Raw genomic sequence first — 19,252 nt, forward strand, 5'->3', positions numbered from 1 at the left:
GTGTGGCTTATGATTGCCGTAGCCACGGGTCTACAAACTGTGATTGAGCATGAGCTCGCCATCCTTTATTAGGTGGGAGCTCAAAAGTAAAATTAATTAGATTTTTAAAACTTTCTTCTGACTTCTAGATCAGAGGCACGAGTGTGTAGGTCAAAGGATAGCTTGTATGAGTCCCTCCTTTCCTTCCGACATGACTTCCCGTCATCAGGCTTGGTGGCAAGTGCCATCACCTGCTAAGCTATTTTGATGGTCCAGAATTATACTTCACCTGCTTGGACACATTCAAGTATGCGGGGTAAAATTCATACCCAAGACACTTTTTTGTACTAAACTTCAGAAAACCTCAGCCCATTCAAGTCCTGTGTAAAAAACATACTTCCAAAAAAGGAAACATTTGTGGCACAGTTATATTGTTTTCTGTTATATTGGTTACCTGATAAATTATCAAGTTATCCCTCGTGTCCATTGTGACTAGTTTCAAGAGTCTTGGGTATCAAAATTCTGGGGTATTCAAGGGTCTTGTATAAAAGCGTGTGGAATTTCCATGGAACGGATGCACAGCATCTATACATTCTAAACCATCACTAGGTGACTCCTCGAGCATCCTAACAAAATGTAACCGCTTGGTAAAAACTGTTCGCCAGCTGGTGGTGGTACAACGCCTTTAATCCCAGCACATGGGAGGCACATGAGAGTTTGAAGCCAGCCTGGGTGAGTTCCTGGAGAGCCAGGGCTACCCAGAAACGAAACAAACCAGAAACTGGATTAACAAGTAGTTTGGCAGATGAGTAGTCGTCTTTTTTCAAACGCTGTTAATCTGGGGTAGTTTGGATCCACGGCTATGGGACACACTGACCTCACAGACACACAGGGTGTGCTTTACTCTCACACAGCCTGGCACCGTGATTCTATCATTTTCACGGGGAAACATGTTTCTTGTAAAGGTGTCTGGATTGTGACTTTGCATCAGTGGGGAAGTGATTATCGAACGTTCTAAGGGGGGTCACAGCCAGCCAGCGACTTCCCAAATAGGGGCAGTGTAAATGGGTCTCTACTGCCCTCCAGTGGAAGAGCTGGACTGAGCACTTTTAGACCTGAAAATGCTCTGCGCTACTGATGCGCCCACGTAAAGAGGTAGAAGAGGCTGTTTTCTTCCTCAGCGTATTAGAGAGGAACAGCTGCTAAACGCCTCGACTTCTTCGACTTCTTTTCACCTGGAAGAGAAATTTCCAAGAGAGCCTTTACAACAGGTCTCTCTGACAAGATGAAACATCATACAATTTTTGACCTAAACATCTCCAGCATCTTGTTAGACTTTCTGTGTAGGAGAACCAACTGCCCATAGAGATTGCGGTGCTGGGGAACTGCATTTATCAAGTGGGCAAAATAACAATCAGAAAGATGAGATGTATCGCAAGGATGGGGAGATGTCTTGGTGATTAAAAGCTTTTGCTGCTCTTGCAGAGGATCAGGGCTCAGTTCCCAGCACTGATGATAGGCAGCTCGTAACTGCCTGTAACTCCACCTCTAGGAGATCGGGTGTTGTGATAGTGTGAATAAAAATGGCCTCCACAGGCTCATATATTTGAATGCTTAGTCATAGGGAGTGGCAATCTTTAGGAAGGATAGTAGGTGTGGCCTTGCTGGAGGAAGTGTGTCACTGTGAGCGAGCTCTGGGTTTTCCAAAACTCAAGCCAGGCCCAGTGGTTCTCTCTTCCTGCTGCCTGTGTATCTGGATATAAAACTCCCAGCTCCTTCTCCAGCATCATGTCTGCTGGTGTGCCACCACGTTCCTTGCCATGAGGTTAAGGGACCAAACCTCTGAAACTTGAAGCCAGCCCCAATCAGATACTTGCTGTTAGAGTTGCCTTGGTCATAGTGTCTCTTCACAGCAATAGAACACTGAGTAAGACAGGTGGTTTCTTCTGGCATCCTTGGACACACACACACACACACACACACACACGCACACACACACACACATGCATTCATACGTACACACACAAACAAAATAAGTTAAATCAGATTAAAGTGATACCACAAATGTGCCTTTTATGTAGTGTACAGAAGCTGAGCTGGCTGAGGCTTCCACAAATATTGGTCAAAAACCAGATTGTAGTGGGTGTAGATTTTATCACTCAAACTCAGAAACTCTGAAGTCTCCTTTTGGTTCTTTTTTTTTTTTTTTTTTTTTGTTCTTTTTTTCGGAGCTGGGGACCGAACCCAGGGCCTTGCCCTTCCTAGGCAAGCGCTCTACCACTGAGCTAAATCCCCAACCCCCTCCTTTTGGTTCTTATTCCACTACTGAGATTGCTTATACAACCTTGGACTGTATATCACTTTTGCTTTGTTTGGTTTTGTTTTGTTTTTTGATACAGGGTTTCTCTGTATAGATCTGGCTGTCCTGCAACTCACTCTGTAGTCTAGGCTGGCCTCAAACTCAGAGTCCCACCTGCCTCTGCCTCCCGAGTGCTGGGATTAAAGGCCTTGTGCCACCACCTCCCAGCCTGCACATCACTCTCCAGTGGCAGTCACCTTATGGCCTATCATACATCATTGTACCTTACTTACTAGAAGGCTGTGCTATAAGGAAATTATACAGTTTTTTGTTTCTCTGTGAATCTGATAGCCAAGATGAGCTTATACTAAACTATTTGGCTAAATGGGTAGTGAAGTGCTATTCTAAACAAACAAACAAACAAAAAATAACAAAACCCACCAGTGTTAGTGACTTCTCTATTCTGAAAGAAGTTATTTTTGCTTGTGGTTCCAGAGGACTAAGAGCCTGTCGTGGCAGGGATCACGTGATGCATGGTAACAGGTAATGTACAGTCTTTGGCAAGGCCATGCCATTTCCCCTAACAGTGCTCCCAACCAGGACCAAGTATTCAGATGCCTGAGGCTTTGGGGGACACTGCTCATTCAAACCACATCATTTTTTCCTTTTTTTATTTTATGTGTATAGGTATTTTGCCTGCCTATATGTCTGTGAATCACGTATGTGCAGTAGCTGAGCATGTCAGAAGAGGTGTTGGAGCCCCAGGGACTGAAGGTATAGACAGCTGTGAGCTGCCATGAGCATGCTAGGAAGAGGAGCCACTGCTGTTAACCTCTGAGCCATCTCTCCAGCTCCCTAACACGCCATTTTTTAAAATCCAAATTATACAGTAATCGCTAATAGAAATTGGTTACTTTAAACCAAGGTTCTGCATGGTTTTGTGCTTTTCTTTTATTACGTGTTTATTTATTATGAACCTGGGCCTGGAGCATACAAACTAGTTACCACTGAGCTACATCATCAGTCCAATTTCATTTTGAGAGGCAGTAATTTTTATTGTGCATCAAGCATGTTAAGCACCAGATGACCATTTTAATATGGTGCCTTTCGTTTACCCTTCGGCAGTTTCATATGTGTGAACAATATGCCTTGATCGTCTTGATCATAGGCACCCCCAACTCAGCTCTTCTCTTAGCCTAAGGAACCCCTCCTACTCCCTCCAGGAAATCCTACGTCCTACTCCAACTCCTCTAGGAACCCTCGATACATCTTACCCTGCTGTCCTCTCCTTTTCAGTGTTCAGAACTCAGAGTTCATTCAGCGCTGAGGGTTGGAATGTTTACTGGTCTTCTGCAGATAACCACAATGGCAGCGAGTTCCCGGTGCAAAGGCCACATTGTCTAAAAGACAGCATTCCACGGGCGCTGCCCCTCCCCCAGCTCTTACATCCTTTCTACCGTTTTTTTTGGGGGGGGTTGTTGTTTTTTTGTTTGTTTGTTTGTTTTTTGTTTGTTTGTTTGTTTTTAAAGAGTTCCAGGGGCTGGAGAGATGACTCAGTAGTTAAGAGCACTGACTGCTCTTTCAGAGGTCCTGAGTTCAAATCCCAGCAGCCGCATGGTGGCTCACAACCATCTGTAATGAGATCTGGTGCCCTCTTCTGGTGTGTCTGAAGACAGCTGCAGTGTCCTCATATATAATAAATAAATAAATAAATCTAAAAAAAAAAAAGAGTTCCCTGAGCCTTAGGGTGGGGTTGATACAGATGCCTATCTAGGGCTCAGTCTCTTATTCTCTGCATCTTAAGGCTCTGTATCAAATGTTGCTCGATGCAAAACACCTCTGGGCATGGCTGAGGACGGTATGGATTTATGGAAATACACCTAAATTTCTAGAAAGAAGTTTGATAACGTGTATCGAAACAACAGTAATAGGTTCCTCCCTGTGGCCATGATGCCCTGAGCCTTGAGGTTTACAGAGTCAGGTTTATAGTGACAAGCTCCCTCAAGCCCAAAAGTAGTTGGTTGCCCTCATAATCGTCACGCCACTACTACAGCAGTGGGCACATCTTGCCTGGCAGGGCTGTCTGCTGGTGTATCGTGAATACTTACTCTTCCCTAGCAGGCTGCATAGCACCTCCGGCCACTATGAAAGCTGGTCATCAGAGAGAAGTGTTTAGGTCAGTTCCACCTTGATGTCCAGCTACCTAAGTATACAGTGTCTTCAGCCACAGTGTCCTACTACTTAGTTATGGTGGGCAACCAAGAGCAACAGCTATAGCTTGTATTGTTTTAGGGGCAATCATTTTCCATTCATGCCAGTGTATCTATGTTTGAAATTCTGTATTTTAGATTTCTATTTTAACGTGTGTAAGTGTTCTGCCTGCCTGTGTGGGTGTGCTGCCTTCATGCAGTACCTGTGGAGGCCAGAAGGGGGCGTGTGGGCTGGTGTTTTTATAGCAGTTCATGAGTTCCCATGTGGATGCTAAGAACCAAACCCAGGTCCTCTGCAAGTGCTCTGAACTTCTCAGCCACATCTTCAGCCCCTTTGTATTTTTTAATTAGTTTACAAAGGTAGTGGGTTTCCACAGGGGTTATGCTACTTTGGTCATGTTTTTGCCAAACAGATCATTTAAAATATATTGTCTTCTATATATGCTAACATTATCTCACTTAACAGCGTAAGATCCATATTACAGGCACGAGTCTGTAATTCTAGCGCTTGAGAGTCTGGCTAAGATCCTGAGGGGGCTGGAGGACTGGTGAGATGACTCACTGGATAAAGGTGCCTACTGCCAAGCCTAAGTTAGAATCTCAAGGCCCCCATAATAGAAGAAGAGGACTGACTACCAAAAGTTGTTCTCTGACCTCCACAGAGTTTGAGGCCAGCCGAGACTACACAGCGAGACCATGCCTCAAATAACTAAAGAAACAACAATATTTTTATTATTTTAAAAACCTATAAATATGGAGTAAGTTCAGCGGTTAAGCACTGGCTTAAGTGGTTGGAGTATCCCCTCTCTTGAGTGCTTCCCTCTGCATGCAGGAGCTGGGCGGCTCTGAGGTTCAGTCACACTGAGGACGACCAGGACCGGCCCTTCGGCTCCGGCTCCATTAGCGTTACCGCCCGCCCTCTGCTATTTCTCCCCCTGCGTTTCCCCTCGCAACCAGCCCGGAAAGCCTACGCCCAACCTACCTTCTACCCAACCAAAGAATAGGACGGGACATCCGCCGGTGCCGCGACTCTCCCGGAAGTGACGTCGGAGTGTCAACATGCAAGATGGCGGCCCATCACCGGCAGAACACAGCCGGGCGGAGAAAAGTGCAGGTATGGCGGCCCGGCTCCGCGGCCTTGGCGACGCTGCCGTCCGGTCGGGGCTCCCCGCGGGCGGGCGGACGCCTCGGGCCGCGACCGGCGGGGTTCGACGGCCGGAGGATGGCGGGGCGGGGCGCAGCGGCGCGAGGGGTGGGGCCGCGGCGCCAACGGCCTGAGGTGGTGGCGGGCGGACTGGGCGCGCGGGCCTCGCGAGCGGTCGCGGGGAACCGCCGTCCCGGGGAACCGCCGTCGGGCACCGGGCCTGCGGCGGCGCCATGGGCCTACTGCCCGCTCACCTGCCTCTGCTCTCGGCCGCCTTCCTCCGGAACAGCCGCGACCCGGCGGCGGAGGCCGCGCGGCGCCCGCGGGTGGGTGAGGCTGGGAAGCTAGGGGCCTTGCGGGGGCGTGGCGGGGCCGGGTCGCACGTGGGAGCTCTGCGCTGGAGGAAATGACAGTTTCCCTTCCTTTGCAGTAGGCTTTGCCTCCGACCTCCACCGTCCTCACTATGCATTTTCCAGTCTTCCTTTTAAGTCCTAGTCTCCCTAACGTCGGAATCTCCAGTGATGAGTTCGATTACCCACACCATGGGTGCTTTGGGTTTCCCCAAATCACTTTGGTTTGGTGTACATTTTGCTTGCTGCCTTTTGGGATGGGAGTGAAGCTCATTTGGCATTTTTCTTCCAGTCCTGAGCAAGGTTCAAACCTCGTGCACCACATCAAACCAGGCCTCCTTAGTACTGCCTGTACCTCCAGCCCTGGTGTGTGTTTGTGTAGGGAAGCCAGGGAAATCAGAAATCCAAGGTCATCATCCAGTTACCTACCAAGTTTGAGATCAATCAATCTGGGCAACATGAGACACACCACCTCAAGAAAATGCATTCAGTCATTACGTAGACTAAGTGCATAGACTGGCTTCAAAGAGGGGAAGAGGCTGAAAGGGTTTAGCAATCAGTAAACACTCCATAGATTGAGCTCAGTGTTCAGAAGTGAGGGCCAAAGGTGAGTAACCCCAGCATAAGGCTGTAAAGATGTGACATTTTCTGGATAAGTGTCCTCTTTATACTACTGAGCTCTGTTTGTTGGCCCTGTGGACTCACTAGATGGTTGTTTTTTTTTTTTTTTTAAGATTTATTTATTATATGTAAGTACACTGTAGCTGTCTTCAGGCACACCAGAAGACGGCATCAAATCTCATTACAGATGGTTGTGAGCCACCATGTGGTTGCTGGGATTTGAACTCAGGACCTCTGGAGGAGCAGTCAGTGCTCTTAACCGCTGAGCCATCTCTCCAGCCCCTCACTAGATGGTTGTTAAATGTTAAAATTGGACTAGGGAGATGGCACAGTCTGGTAAAAGGCCTGTAGCACAGACATGAGGATCTGAATTTCTGTCCCCACTTAAACATCTCTATCCTCTCACTTGAAAAGAAGTCTGGCATGTTGGTTGGCACTTGGAATCTCAGCTCTAGGGAGGCAGAAGCTGAGTGTCCCTGAAGCTTGATGGCTAGCTAGTCCTGCTGATCAGTAAGCCCCAGGTCCTGTGAAAAAACCAGGTGGAAGGAGAGTGAGCAATGAGGAAACGCAACCAGCTCAACCTCCAGCCTCCACATGCATGTGCACATACGTGTCCTTATGCCCCTGCACGTGTGCACATGCACAAGCACATGCATGTACATGCACACTCAAAAATAATGTTTTAAGGATGAGTGAAGTGACAAGAATCTAAAATTCTTTTAGCTTTCCCTGAGTAGATGCCACTTTTCTTTAAAGGGGCATGATTCCTGATGGCACTGAAATAACCCAGCCTCCAGGCCAGGGGGTATGAACTGAGTCCAACTGAGTTATAACTTTGCCATGTTCCACACATGAGGACGGTGGCTCTTAATAAAGTAAGGATTATCAGTTCTTTCAGTTTGGGGGCAAAGACTTAAAAGACAACGGCTGGCAAGATGACTTGGAGGGGCAAAGTGTTTGCTGCCAAGCCTGAAGACTTGAGTTTGATTCCTGGGACCCACAGAGTCCCTGTGAGAACTAGCTCCAAGTTATCCTTTGGCTCTAGGGGAGTACACCTCAGTGTAGAGCACATGCCTGCCTTTCACAAGGCCCTTGACTTCTGTCCTTAGCATCTTTTTAAAAAAATTTTTAAGACAACACAACAGAGAAAAGTGGAGAAGAAAATGAGTCACAGCAGGTACCAAAACAGAAGTGTTTAAATAGCCAGGTATTGGCCAGGGCTTATGGGGATTATAGCTGGCCAGAGGAGGAAGCTAGAATCTGGTGTTGAGCCCTTTGTTCAACAGCAAGCCAATTGTGATTGGCACGATTTCCTATCAAAAGCCAAAATTAGCCTGCTAAAGAGAACGCTCAGAATTTGTCCACTAGGTACAGTGCAAAGTTAGAAGCCTCCGAGACTGATTGCATCTCCTATTGCACAGAAGGGATGCACGCATGCGGGTTGCAAGAAGAACCCACAAATGGTACCAAACTATAAGTTGTAGTTGTCCTTCACTTTCTCAAGAACAGCAGCGATGTGGAGCGTCCTGTGTCACTTCTCCGCCTGCTCAGTCTTTACTCATTCAGTAGCTTGGTGCTCCTGCAGGAGGTGAGGATCCTGCCCTGTGTGTTTTAAGTTGTTTAAGATCCTCTGACTTCTGCCACTAGATGTAATAGTACCTCCCAAGCTGTAGCAACCAGACCCTCTCCAGATAAAAGTTTCCTTTAAGGGCAGGGTTGAGAGCTGTGCCTGCGCTTTTCCAGTTTGCTACCTGACCTGACTTTCTACAGAGCCATAGCATTTACCACTTTGTATCTTGCTTTGCCAAACTTAGAAGCAGCCCCTTGAGCCCACAGTTCCTTACTATAAAAATGTGTTCTAACCTTTCATGGTAGCATACTCCTTTAATGCCAGCACTCAAGAAGCAAAGGCAGGCCTGATGTACACACTGCGCTCTAGGTCACCTAGGGCTATATATATAGCAAGGCACTTGTCTTTAAAAGAAATTTTCTACAAAGTCACATATATGTCTGTAATCTGTCTCTACTTCTCCAGAGTATTTATGGTAGGAATGTTGCTATTGTGGGAAATAAAATATTAAATACCCATCTTTGGAAATTTCTATGTAGTTGTCAAACAAAATATAATATATTCATGTAGTGGGTTACTTGGCAATAATCCAGCAAGACTAGTTCACAGAAACAAAGTTTAGGTCAGGTTTGTCCTTCAGGTACGTGTTGCTAATCCCTGGTTTAGAAGAAGGCAAACTGTAGTGTATCCTAAGAAGTTAGTGTGTCCTACATGTATGTGATTGTAGACATGGGTATACCACAGCACACATGAGATCAGAATAACCTCTACTGTCCATATTCACTTTGCATCTTGTTTGAGACAGTCATTCACCAGGGCATGAGCTTCCAGGACCTCTGCCATCCCCACCTCCCATCATACTATGTAAGCACTTGGGTTCCAGATGTGTGCTGCTTCAGCTGGTGTTGCATGGTTTCTGTGAATTCTGTCTCCTGCTTGTGCTTAACAGAACAAGTGAAGCTTCTTACCCACAGAGCTGAAATACTGTTTAAGAATCAGCTGACAGGGGGTTGGGGATTTAGCTCAGTGGTAGAGCACTTGCCTAGCAAGCGCCAGGCCCTGGGTTCAGTCCCCAGCTCCGAAAAAAAGAAAAAAAGAAAAAAAAAAAAAGAATCATCTGACAGAGTTACAAACAGAAAGTCATAGCTTATGGATCAGGACAGGAGGGTAGATGTAGGATAATGGTTATATTTGGTTTTCCTGGACTAGATTAGACTAACCTGCCGTCTGGAAGTAGCCTTGTTCAGGAGCTGTATGTCCCTATTAACAGGATATTTTGGTGACAAAATTTGAGTTAGGTTATCTGAGGATAGAATGTGCACATTTGGGAGAGAAAGGAACTTTGTAAGGTATGATGATGTTCTGTCTTTGTAAGGGTTTGTATTGCATGGGTGAACTGATTTGTCATGAGTATCTATGGTGTATTTCACTGTAAATTTTATCTTAAATCAATGTATATAAATAGTAAAGAAACAACTAGACGGTGACACACATGCCTACAAGAGAAGTGTCATTGATGTGTTGCTTGTTTTGAAAGATAAGAGAATAAGATGAATCAAATGAATGAATGGATTCAATAAAGCAAATGTCGACAGTGTAAACTGAAATGTATGTACAATAGGTATGTGCTATCTAATTATATAATTCTTTGAAACAGCAAATAGACTCTAAAGGTTAAAAACTGGTCATAGTCAGCAGTAGAAGACGCAGAAGTGGTGGTACTGGTGGTTGGAGACTAGACTCAGTATGTAGCCCGGTCTGCCTGAGACTCACAGAGACTGACTGGCCTTCCTCTGCCTGCCATGCTGGGCTTGAGGGCCTGTGCCACCTGCTAAGCAGAAGCAAAAGTTCTGTTCTGGGGAGAAGGCCTAGCTTGAGGTGACTGAAAAGGCTTTGGCGACAATCACAAAGCCATCTAGATTGAGAACGTTCCAGTGAGAAGATCTGATGCAAATGTCCTGAGGTGGGAATGAGGCCTGTTTGTGGAGCAGAAAAGAGACTGACTGGGTTTAGGGAAAGAAGTGTAGCCATCAGCTGAGGTGAGAAGACTACACAGGAAACATGGGGGTCATTGGTTTTGGAGGTGCTCTTATTCTGGTGTCTTTTAGATACCCAGATAGAAATGAATTAGTGTTCAGCCTTGAAGAACTGAGTTTGCCCTGTGTTCCCTTTGTGATGTTAGAATGCTTTGGAGTTTCTCTTGGGAGTGTGGGGAACACTTCAAAAAGAGCTTGTAGGACTTTGTTCACTCCTTCCTCCATGTAGGTCGTCAGGTTTGGTACCACGCACCTCTACGCATCAGCCCACCCCCTTCCCTCTTTTGTTTGCCTTGTTTTTTAAAATTCAGTCTCTCTACACACCCTGTCTTAGAGCTCACTGTAGACCAAGCTGGCCTACAAATCCTCCTGCCCCTGTCCCCCAAGAGCTAGGTATAAAGGCATGCACCACCTTGTCTAGTCCTCTCTTTTGTATAAAATACCCAAGGCCATTTCTTTTCTTTTCTTTTTTTTTTTTGGTTCTTTTTTTCGGAGCTGGGGACCGAACCCAGGGCCTTGCGCTTCCTAGGCAAGCGCTCTACCACTGAGCTAAATCCCCAGCCCCCCCAAGGCCATTTCTATATGAAAATTATTTTGTTGTTGTGGTGTGCAGAAGGGGCTGCCATGGGAAAAGTCTGGGAAAGAAAGCCGGCAGCTAGGCTGAAGAGATGGCGCTGCCATCAAGAGCACTGACTGCTCTTCCAGAGGACCTGAGTTCAATTCCCAGCAACCACACGGTGGCTCCCAGCCATCTGTGATGGGATCCCATGCCCTCTTCTGGCAGTTGTTGGGAGCAAGAATGGAAGGAGGTCTGACTGACAGGCAGGCAGTTGTGAAAGGAGGGCTACAGGGCCGCAGCCACAGCAGCCGCCGTGAGTGGGGAAGCATGCTCTTCCCTAGTCTCTACTAAAGAATACCAACCTGGCGACTGGCCGGCCAGAGCCTGTGAGACCCTTGGCAGAGGGTACCCCAGAGCCCAGCCTGGACTCCAGCCTTACACGGGAAAGTAGAGAATGCCTTAGGCAGTTACACGTGCAGCCATTTGTAATGACTGTGATGGAAGCCCTGCCTCGTTCCCTTGAACAGGATGGTACCGAGACGAAGTTTGGTTAGGAAAGCCATTACTTCATATGCAAACCACGAAAGGAATTTTAAGTGATCAGAGAAAGAAATGTCTCTCTCTGATTGTCTGCAGTGACTACCAGTGACCCTGAGGACATTTAGGTTCCAGATGCTGAAGGAGGGTCTGTCTCTCCCACAGAACTGAGTCAGATAGGGCTTGCACTGGGGCTTGTCGGTGGGGGCTACCCTGTTATTTTTCTCCTGTCTGAGTCCCTTTAGTTGGCTCTTTTCAAAAGTGGTTTCGTACTAACAGCCTGGCTTCCTGTTACCTTACAAAGCTCACATTGTGCCTGCCCCTTTTTGCAGGCGGTTGAGTGTAGTCCTAGGAGTTCTCAACTCTGCCTTCCAACTGTCACAATGAAATTATAAGGAAGTAACTGTTCACTTAGATGCTTCTGCCCATGTTTCTCTTGGCTTGCCATTCCTTCCAGTTAACCTCTTGCCCTAGAACACTACCCCAGGAGGACTTCTTTGCTCCACCCACAATCCTTTACATTTAAAACTGTACCTGGCAGCTGGTGGGTACTTAGTAATTGTTTAGAGTATTAAATCCCAGGACTGGAAGATGGCTCAGCAGTTAAGCACATAGTGCTCTTGCAGAAGACTCCACTTGGTTCCTAGGACCCATGTCAGGTGGTTCACAACCACCTGTAACTCCCAGCTTCTGGCAGCCTCTTCTAGCCTCAATAGGCAGTTCATCACATGCACAAATGCATATATATATATATATATATATATATATATATATATATATATATACCCATAATTAAAATAAAAATAAATCACATATTAAGCTCTGGGCTTGTTTGTTCCTGTCTGTGTCTAGACATTTTTTTCTTTTTTAAATAATCACAATGAGTTTATTGGGATGGTTCCCACTTACCTGGATTCAGGGGTTTTGTTTCTTCCCCTCTCCTGAGAAGCCCCTCCTGAAGCCCTGCTTCCTCTTCCACAGGCTGGCAGAAAACGGTGGAGGCCAACACACAAGACTAGCATTTGTTCGTGGCTAACAGCCTGGGGTTTATAGTGTCCTGGACATCTCACAGCAGGAACTGGGGCTCTGCACCAGGCCCTTGGATTTCTCCTGTTCTTGTGAAACAAGAGGCACATTTTGTCCTGCAAGACTTGAATAAAATTTATGTGAAATGTCTTAAGAACCAATCCATATATAAATTCTATTTCTCTCTTTAATGACCACATAGAAATGTCAGTAGAGTACATTTTCTAAATCTTTATTATTATTATTGGAGTGGGGATCACATGCCGTGGTACATGCAGAGGTTAGAGGACAACTTGGTGAGTGGGCTCTCTGCTTCCACCTTATATAGATTCCAAGGGTCATATTCAGGTCCCCAGACTTGTGTGGCAAGCACCTTTACCTGATAAGCCACATCTTGCCAGCCTAATGTATGGTAGTGTAACTTTTCCTTATTAAAGATATTGTTTCTATTTTTCATTGTTCTATAATTTATTGAAAAAAATACAATAGTAGAAGCTGGGTACGGTAGCACATACTTGTAGTCCAACACTTGAGCAGCTGAGGTGGGAGGATTAGGAACTCAAGACCATCCTGAGCTATATAGAAAGTTCCAGGTCATCCTGGGCTACATGGTGAATCATAGTAAAAGTTATAAAATAATAAAAAAGTCCTTTCAAAAGTAAATAGAGATAATATGGATTGTATAAAAGACAGAGGTTCAGGGCTGGAGAGATGGCTCAGCAGTTAAGAGCACTGTCTGCTCTTCCAGAGGTCCTGAGTTCAAATCCCAGCAACCACATGGTGCTCACAACCATCTATAATCAGGTCTGGAGCCCTCTTCTGGCCTACAGGCAGAAAGCTGTATGATGTATATATACATAATAAATAAATGTTAAAAAAGAGGTTCAGTTATTAAATTCCACTGTCCAAAGATGGACTCAAGAAGAACAGAGAAAACAGACAGCAGCATCCACACAGGCCTGGTCTGCAGACATGAAGCACCACAACTTTAGATTGAAAGTGCTTTCCAAATGCACAGCAAAGAACAAAAATCCAGAAATGTCAAAACACAAGAAGATTCCAAAAGCCCGGGGTAGGCTAAGGTGTCCGGGAGAGAAGACAGATGAGGCCTTGTTGATGGACAGTGAGGGTGTGGAGTTTGCTGGTGACAGTAGGTGCTACACTAAAGGAGCTTTGTACACAGACGTCCATCTTTGTTTGTTCCACATGACAGAGTCCCGGCCTTGCACCTGCCAAGCGCCTTGCGCTTCCTAGGCAAGCGCTCTACCACTGAGCTAAATCCCCAACCCTAATCTAAACTTCTTTAAATGTGAGGGTAGAAGAGAGAGCTTTCCAGTCATGCAGGGATTTCTACTCTTCAGCAGTGAGTGAGGCAAGCTTCTCCATCTGCTCTGGGCTTGAGGGAAAGCTTGCTCGAGTGTTCTGTCACCCGTGGGCTTTATGTGCACTGCAGTCATGCATGCCGTTGGAGGAGGATGTGCTGGGGTAAAGCGTTCAGATGCACAGCACAGGACACCAGCCATTTCACATGCTTACTTGTAAGGGTCTACAGATCTTGTCCTAGTGTCTGTCAGCCAGCGAGAGGCAAAAGAGGGTTGGTGGGGGTGGCTTCTTCCCATGTTTCCTTTGTTTTCTGACTGACTGTCCTGCCTCAATGGGATATTGGATATATTCCAGTATACACTGTTGAAAGGTTGGTGAAAATGGATTAGACAAATCAGGGCAGAGAGGAGGCTTGGAGACTTAGGTGTCTGGGTCATTAGCAGCAAGAAGACCTCTGCTTGTCTCGAGCTGGGCTCAGTAACGCTGTTCTTCTCACAGCACTTCGGTCCTCCTGAAGTAAGATAAAAACAAACTACATGAGCTTGAAGTTAGTTTGGCACTGCTAGGCCACGCCTCACCATGGCTTGGCTTTTGTTGGCCCATCAGGTTTCCTATGTAATTCGAGATGAAGTGGAGAAGTACAATCGGAACGGAGTCAATGCCCTGCAACTGGACCCAGCACTCAACAGACTCTTCACAGCAGGTCGAGACTCCATCATAAGAATATGGAGTGTCAATCAGCACAAGGTAAGGCAGGAGTCGTGCATTTGGGTTAACTCGTATCTTGGACCAGTGGCTCTGTCTGATGGAGCACCTCTCCTCAGTCCTGGCTTTAATCTCAGCACTGAGCTCCTTAATATATTGTATAAAGACATCACCATAGTCCTGTAAGCCTGTGAGAAAACACCTCCAGGGAAGTTTCACAAGTGTTTTTACTTAACTCAGACTCGGGCGCCATAAGTTAGTTTGCCGTAGGGGTTCCCCGCACAGAGGACTGAGAGTACTTGGCTGCTGCGACTTGAGACTCTCCATGGAATTCTGGCTTAGTTATGAATCCAAAAAGTCTCTGGATAACAGTGCTGAAAATAGAAAAACAAAATGTTGAGTGTGTGTACTTTTACAAAAGCGATTAAGGACCTCCTAACACGCTAGGGTCTTATTGGCTAATGTGGTAGGTATGAAGCAGCAAGGGCTACTCTCTCCTACTCCTCAGGGCTTCCTGAGGCTTTACTGCTACTTTTGCAGTGCTGAACATCAAGTTCTGGGCCTTGTGCATGCTAGACAAGCACCCTTCCACCACTGGCCTACGCCTCAGTTCTGAAGGGCTTCTGCGTAAGCAGGGAGGACACTCGCATGCGTGGGGAAGGAGAGTTGCACAAATGGGAGGAAGCTCTTGGGGTTTGTGAAGGTTACACTGTGAATGATGTAGAAAAATTGGGGAGGGGGGCATTTACTGACCTCTTATCTGTGCACCTAGTCCACCCCTGCTCACCACTCTCTGAATTTCCACAGTCCCTCCCAAGACTGTTAGCACTTAGAATCCCGATGGCTAAATGGCTAGTGTGGCAGTGAATTGGAGCTTAGACTCACTTCAGACTCCTGATCCAGAACCTGTTTAAGTCTGCCTTTTAGCCTGCTCTACAAACCAGTGTTCAGGGCAGAAAGAGGGTACTTGGCATAGCTGCCGGTAAGGTTTCGACAGTGGATTTGAGTTCTTGAGCAGGTGAAGGCAGTGTCAAAAGCATGAAAGTAAGAACGTGTGTTTTGTGTTTGCCTTTGCACCCCTGGGGACTCATGTTTGAATTAGACTATTGAGTTTTTGGGAGTTTGCAGTATTTTTAACAAATCAAGAGAAAATTAAAAGACCTTGCCTAGAAGAATCTGGCTGTCCTGCCCTCAGATATCTTTTCACTGGTTTTTATGACAAAGTCGCATGGCCTTGGTTCTTAGACAGGCAGAGCTATTCTCTTGCCTATGAAGTATATAAATGTGTCTGTCTGGGTGTGGGATGGAACCTGAAATTATAAAAGGCTGGCTCGTGGTTGAGTCAGCCGGTCAGAGTCTGGTTGGATTGGGGTGCTGCTTCGAGCATTGTCTCAGACCTTGTCATCTTCTCTGAAGGACAGGCAGTGTAGGACTCACTGGAGTTACAGCAGCTGGAAGCTAAGAGCCCGTGCTTGTCTGTTTGCCCTTAGGCCACACTAGTGAACCACAGGCACCGAGGTTAGCTCTCCCTACCTCAGGTTCCCTGGGTCCTTTCTGTCTTCCCGAACTCTGTTCCCCATACAAGGCCCAACCCAGAGCATGTGGTCTTTGCCACTACCATGTGTAAGACAACCGTGGGAACCTGGGCCTTCATTATGGACACTATCCTGAAACACACTTTTTTCTGTATCAGCTCTCCAGAAGTGTCTTCTGTCTGGGGAGGTGTTACTCTGGAGTTAATTTAAGTGTGACAGTGTGTCATATTAGTGAGGAATCTGGGCATGGCAGCACTCTGTTGTGGGTTTTGCTCTGTTGTAAATGCTATGATTTTCCATTTCAGCAAGATCCATACATAGCATCTATGGAGCACCACACAGACTGGGTGAACGATGTTGTACTCTGTTGCAATGGGAAAACACGTAAGTTCTTCTCAGGCTTCTTACATTTTAAAATTCTGTTTGATAGCTTTTTCATTTTCTTATGTAAGTCATTTGTGTGTGCACATTTGGATGTGTGGAAGCTAGAGGTCATATCTTGTGTCTTCTATCATGCTACACTGTCGTGCTTGAGACAACGGCGCTCACTAATCTAACGTTCATTAGTTTGCTAGATTGGCTAAGTCCTGAGCTCTCAGGTCTGCTTCAGTGGAGTTAGAGTAGGCACAGGTGTGTGCTTCTACACCCAGCTTCTTATGTGGGTGCTGGAGACACCTCAGGCTGAAATGGGAGGCACTCAGGAGGCACTCAGTGAGCCATGCTTGTAAGACTTTTATTAAAGCACAAAATAGATGCAGAAAAATGCACACTCGCTGAAACCACAGTGAAATAGAACAGCATCAGTTACCGGGTGCCTTCCATTCAGTCATTCCACATGATCGCTACAATTAGGTTTACACAAATTCTAACTGTAGATAGACCCCCACACAGTGCCTGCGTGTGTGTGTGTGTGTGTGTGTGTGTGTGTGTGTGTGTGTGTGTGTGTACATACCTGTGCATCTTTAGTATGACCTTTTTCTTATTTTGGTAAGCTTCATTTCTTGGTTCTTCAGTCTGAGTAACTATTCTTAGGTAAATTAAGGACTTTTTACCTGGGCGATTAGAATAGTTCATCCTGACTAATTAAAAACCAATAGTGTGTATGTGCATTCACATATCTCTCTGAGGCATCGCTAAGTAAATTCTGGAAAGAGCTTTTGAGCATGCATGTGTAAACTATTGTTTGAAATAGCATCAGTTTGCTGAAAGACATTCTCTTTGTCTCTTCTAGTAATATCTGCTTCTTCAGACACAACAGTAAAAGTCTGGAATGCACATAAAGGGTTCTGCATGTCCACCCTCAGGACGCATAAGGTAACGTCCACACTTCAGTCTTCCTGTCATGTTGGGAGCTCAGTTCTTACTACACAGATCATAGTGCATCTGTTCTGTTACAGGACTATGTCAAGGCCTTGGCGTATGCCAAGGATAAAGAGCTGGTAGCATCGGCTGGGCTGGACAGACAGATATTCCTTTGGGATGTGAACACTTTGACAGCACTGACTGCCTCAAACAACACTGTCACAAGTAAGGCATTTGCAACAGCCATCTAAGTTGACATAAAAAACGGTTTGTACAACACGAGTGATAGGTTTGCATGGAGACATTTTGAGAGACTTCTTCGTACAGCTTCTGCGTACTAGAGCTAGCTCGTCACTGCTCTGTAGATGTAGACCTTCTCAGTGGAGCCTGTCTAACCCATGTGCGTGTGTTTATGTTGGCTGCATGGCAGATAAGAAGTGTCAATCCGTCTTACCATACTCTATCTCCCACAGCATACATGGCATGTCCCTTCCCCAGACATACATAACTGATGTTTTTAAAAAGGTGATATCTGGCAATACAAGCTCTTTTCTGACTTCAAAGTCTTACTGTATATACAAGCTTTTGAGTTAATGGCCATGATGAGAAATACCCAGGGAGAGAATGTTTCCAGTAACAGTTGAGAAAGGCTTTCAGTAACTCGAAAGAATCCAGCAATTCTGGAAAAGCCAGGGTGGGTAGGCTGCTGCTAGAGGAAGTGTAGAGACATTGAGTATGGCTGCTTGATAAACGTTGGGTCAGGCTTACACGCATCTAAACTTGAAGTTCATCAGCGCCGCACTAGGCCAGCCTGTGGGAGCCTTCAGGCTGAGGCTCTGAGGACTTCTTGTAGGAGCAGAATCTGGCCAGAGGAGGTGTTTAAGACAGTGGCTATACTCGAGTCTGTGACTCAAGTGCTCCTGTGGCCTGGCTACAGAGTTAGAATGTGACTGACTCTGCTCCAAGAAGAGCAGATGGAAAACCGGTGTTTACAGCATCTTCAGTGTTATTTTGCCCAGAAGTATGCACAGATGTAAAGAGTGTCTTTCCCTGTCCCCTTGGAGATTGTTTTGTTTTTCAGGGATTAATCAGGTACGCCCAGTCTGCTGTATCATACACACACACACACACACACACACACACATCATACACACACACACACACACACACACACACACACACACACACACACACACACACACACACACACACACCCAAGGCTGCCTCTGAAATATGGACTTAGTGACATAGATTCTGCCCCAGCTGGGCTTACTCAGAGGTTTATGAGCATAGAAACCACAGTAATCATAGCTAACGTTTGCTGACTACTTGAGGCAGGCATTTGTAGGCTCCTCACCTGTGCCGACTCCCCTACTTGTGTGGCTTTGTCGGTCAGTCCCGGAGGAAAAGAGCTCTACTTTGCCTTCCAAGTCAAAGGGCATGGCCATAGTTCTGCTGAAAGTGTTGCCTTGGATTTTTGTTTGGGGTTTGGGTTGTTTCTTAAACCTGATTTGTATATGAAATGTTGTTTTTATTTTGTATTTGCTTTGAATAATATAATGACTTTGGTGGGTTCAAAATGGGTGCAAGCCCATCTTTAGAAATACACTGCTTCTGCAGGTCAGTTCAAATTTAACAGATACATATTAAGCACTTGCACATACTCAAATCTAGAAAAAAACACTAATTTTGATGATACTGTTATTTGGAATTATCTCTGTTATAGATTTCATTTCCTTAAAGTATGTGTTTAAAGATAAGTTTTTTAAGTCAAATGGGGGAGCTTGTGGTTTTTGCTTTGACAAGTTGCTAAACACCTGGAGATTTTGTTAACATTGAACTCCCTTTGTCCTCAATAGCTTCTTCTTTAAGTGGGAACAAAGATTCCATTTATAGCCTGGCCATGAACCAACTGGGAACAATCATTGTATCTGGGTCCACTGAGAAGGTAAGAGAGGCCTGGCCAGTATCTCAGAACCCAAGAAAATGGAGTCATTGTATCAGTTCAGTTCTTAAACACAGACACAGGGCTCAGTGAGGTAGCCTGCATAGTCTC

General features: G+C 45.8%; 1 protein-coding gene and 1 long non-coding RNA gene across 3 annotated transcripts in view; one reads left to right on the forward strand and one right to left on the reverse strand.

The window, feature by feature from the left end:
* Window positions 1–389: 389 nt before the first annotated feature.
* LOC120094292 (atherin-like) lies at window positions 390–5,779 on the reverse strand. Its single transcript, XR_010054309.1, has 2 exons — window positions 5,471–5,779; window positions 390–1,214 (listed from the first exon to the last, which is right to left on the reverse strand). It is a non-coding gene; the product is annotated as an atherin-like (long non-coding RNA).
* Window positions 5,536–19,252, forward strand: part of Wdr48 (WD repeat domain 48) — a 33,210-nt gene continuing 19,493 nt past the window's right edge. Inside the window, exons 1-6 of one of the 2 annotated variants that reach the window (NM_001135895.2) lie at window positions 5,536–5,602; window positions 14,261–14,401; window positions 16,200–16,278; window positions 17,126–17,208; window positions 17,292–17,421; window positions 19,056–19,144. In NM_001135895.2, the coding sequence (NP_001129367.1) occupies window positions 5,555–5,602; window positions 14,261–14,401; window positions 16,200–16,278; window positions 17,126–17,208; window positions 17,292–17,421; window positions 19,056–19,144 (570 nt within the window). In that variant the 5' untranslated portion in view covers window positions 5,536–5,554. Of the gene's footprint in view, window positions 5,603–5,827; window positions 5,959–14,260; window positions 14,402–16,199; window positions 16,279–17,125; window positions 17,209–17,291; window positions 17,422–19,055; window positions 19,145–19,252 lie in introns of those variants that run through there. The other variant, XM_017595770.2, reaches the window with a different exon arrangement.

The sequence above is a fragment of the Rattus norvegicus genome, chromosome 8 (assembly GCF_036323735.1).
Source record: "Rattus norvegicus strain BN/NHsdMcwi chromosome 8, GRCr8, whole genome shotgun sequence".
Lineage (NCBI taxonomy): Eukaryota > Metazoa > Chordata > Mammalia > Rodentia > Muridae > Rattus > Rattus norvegicus.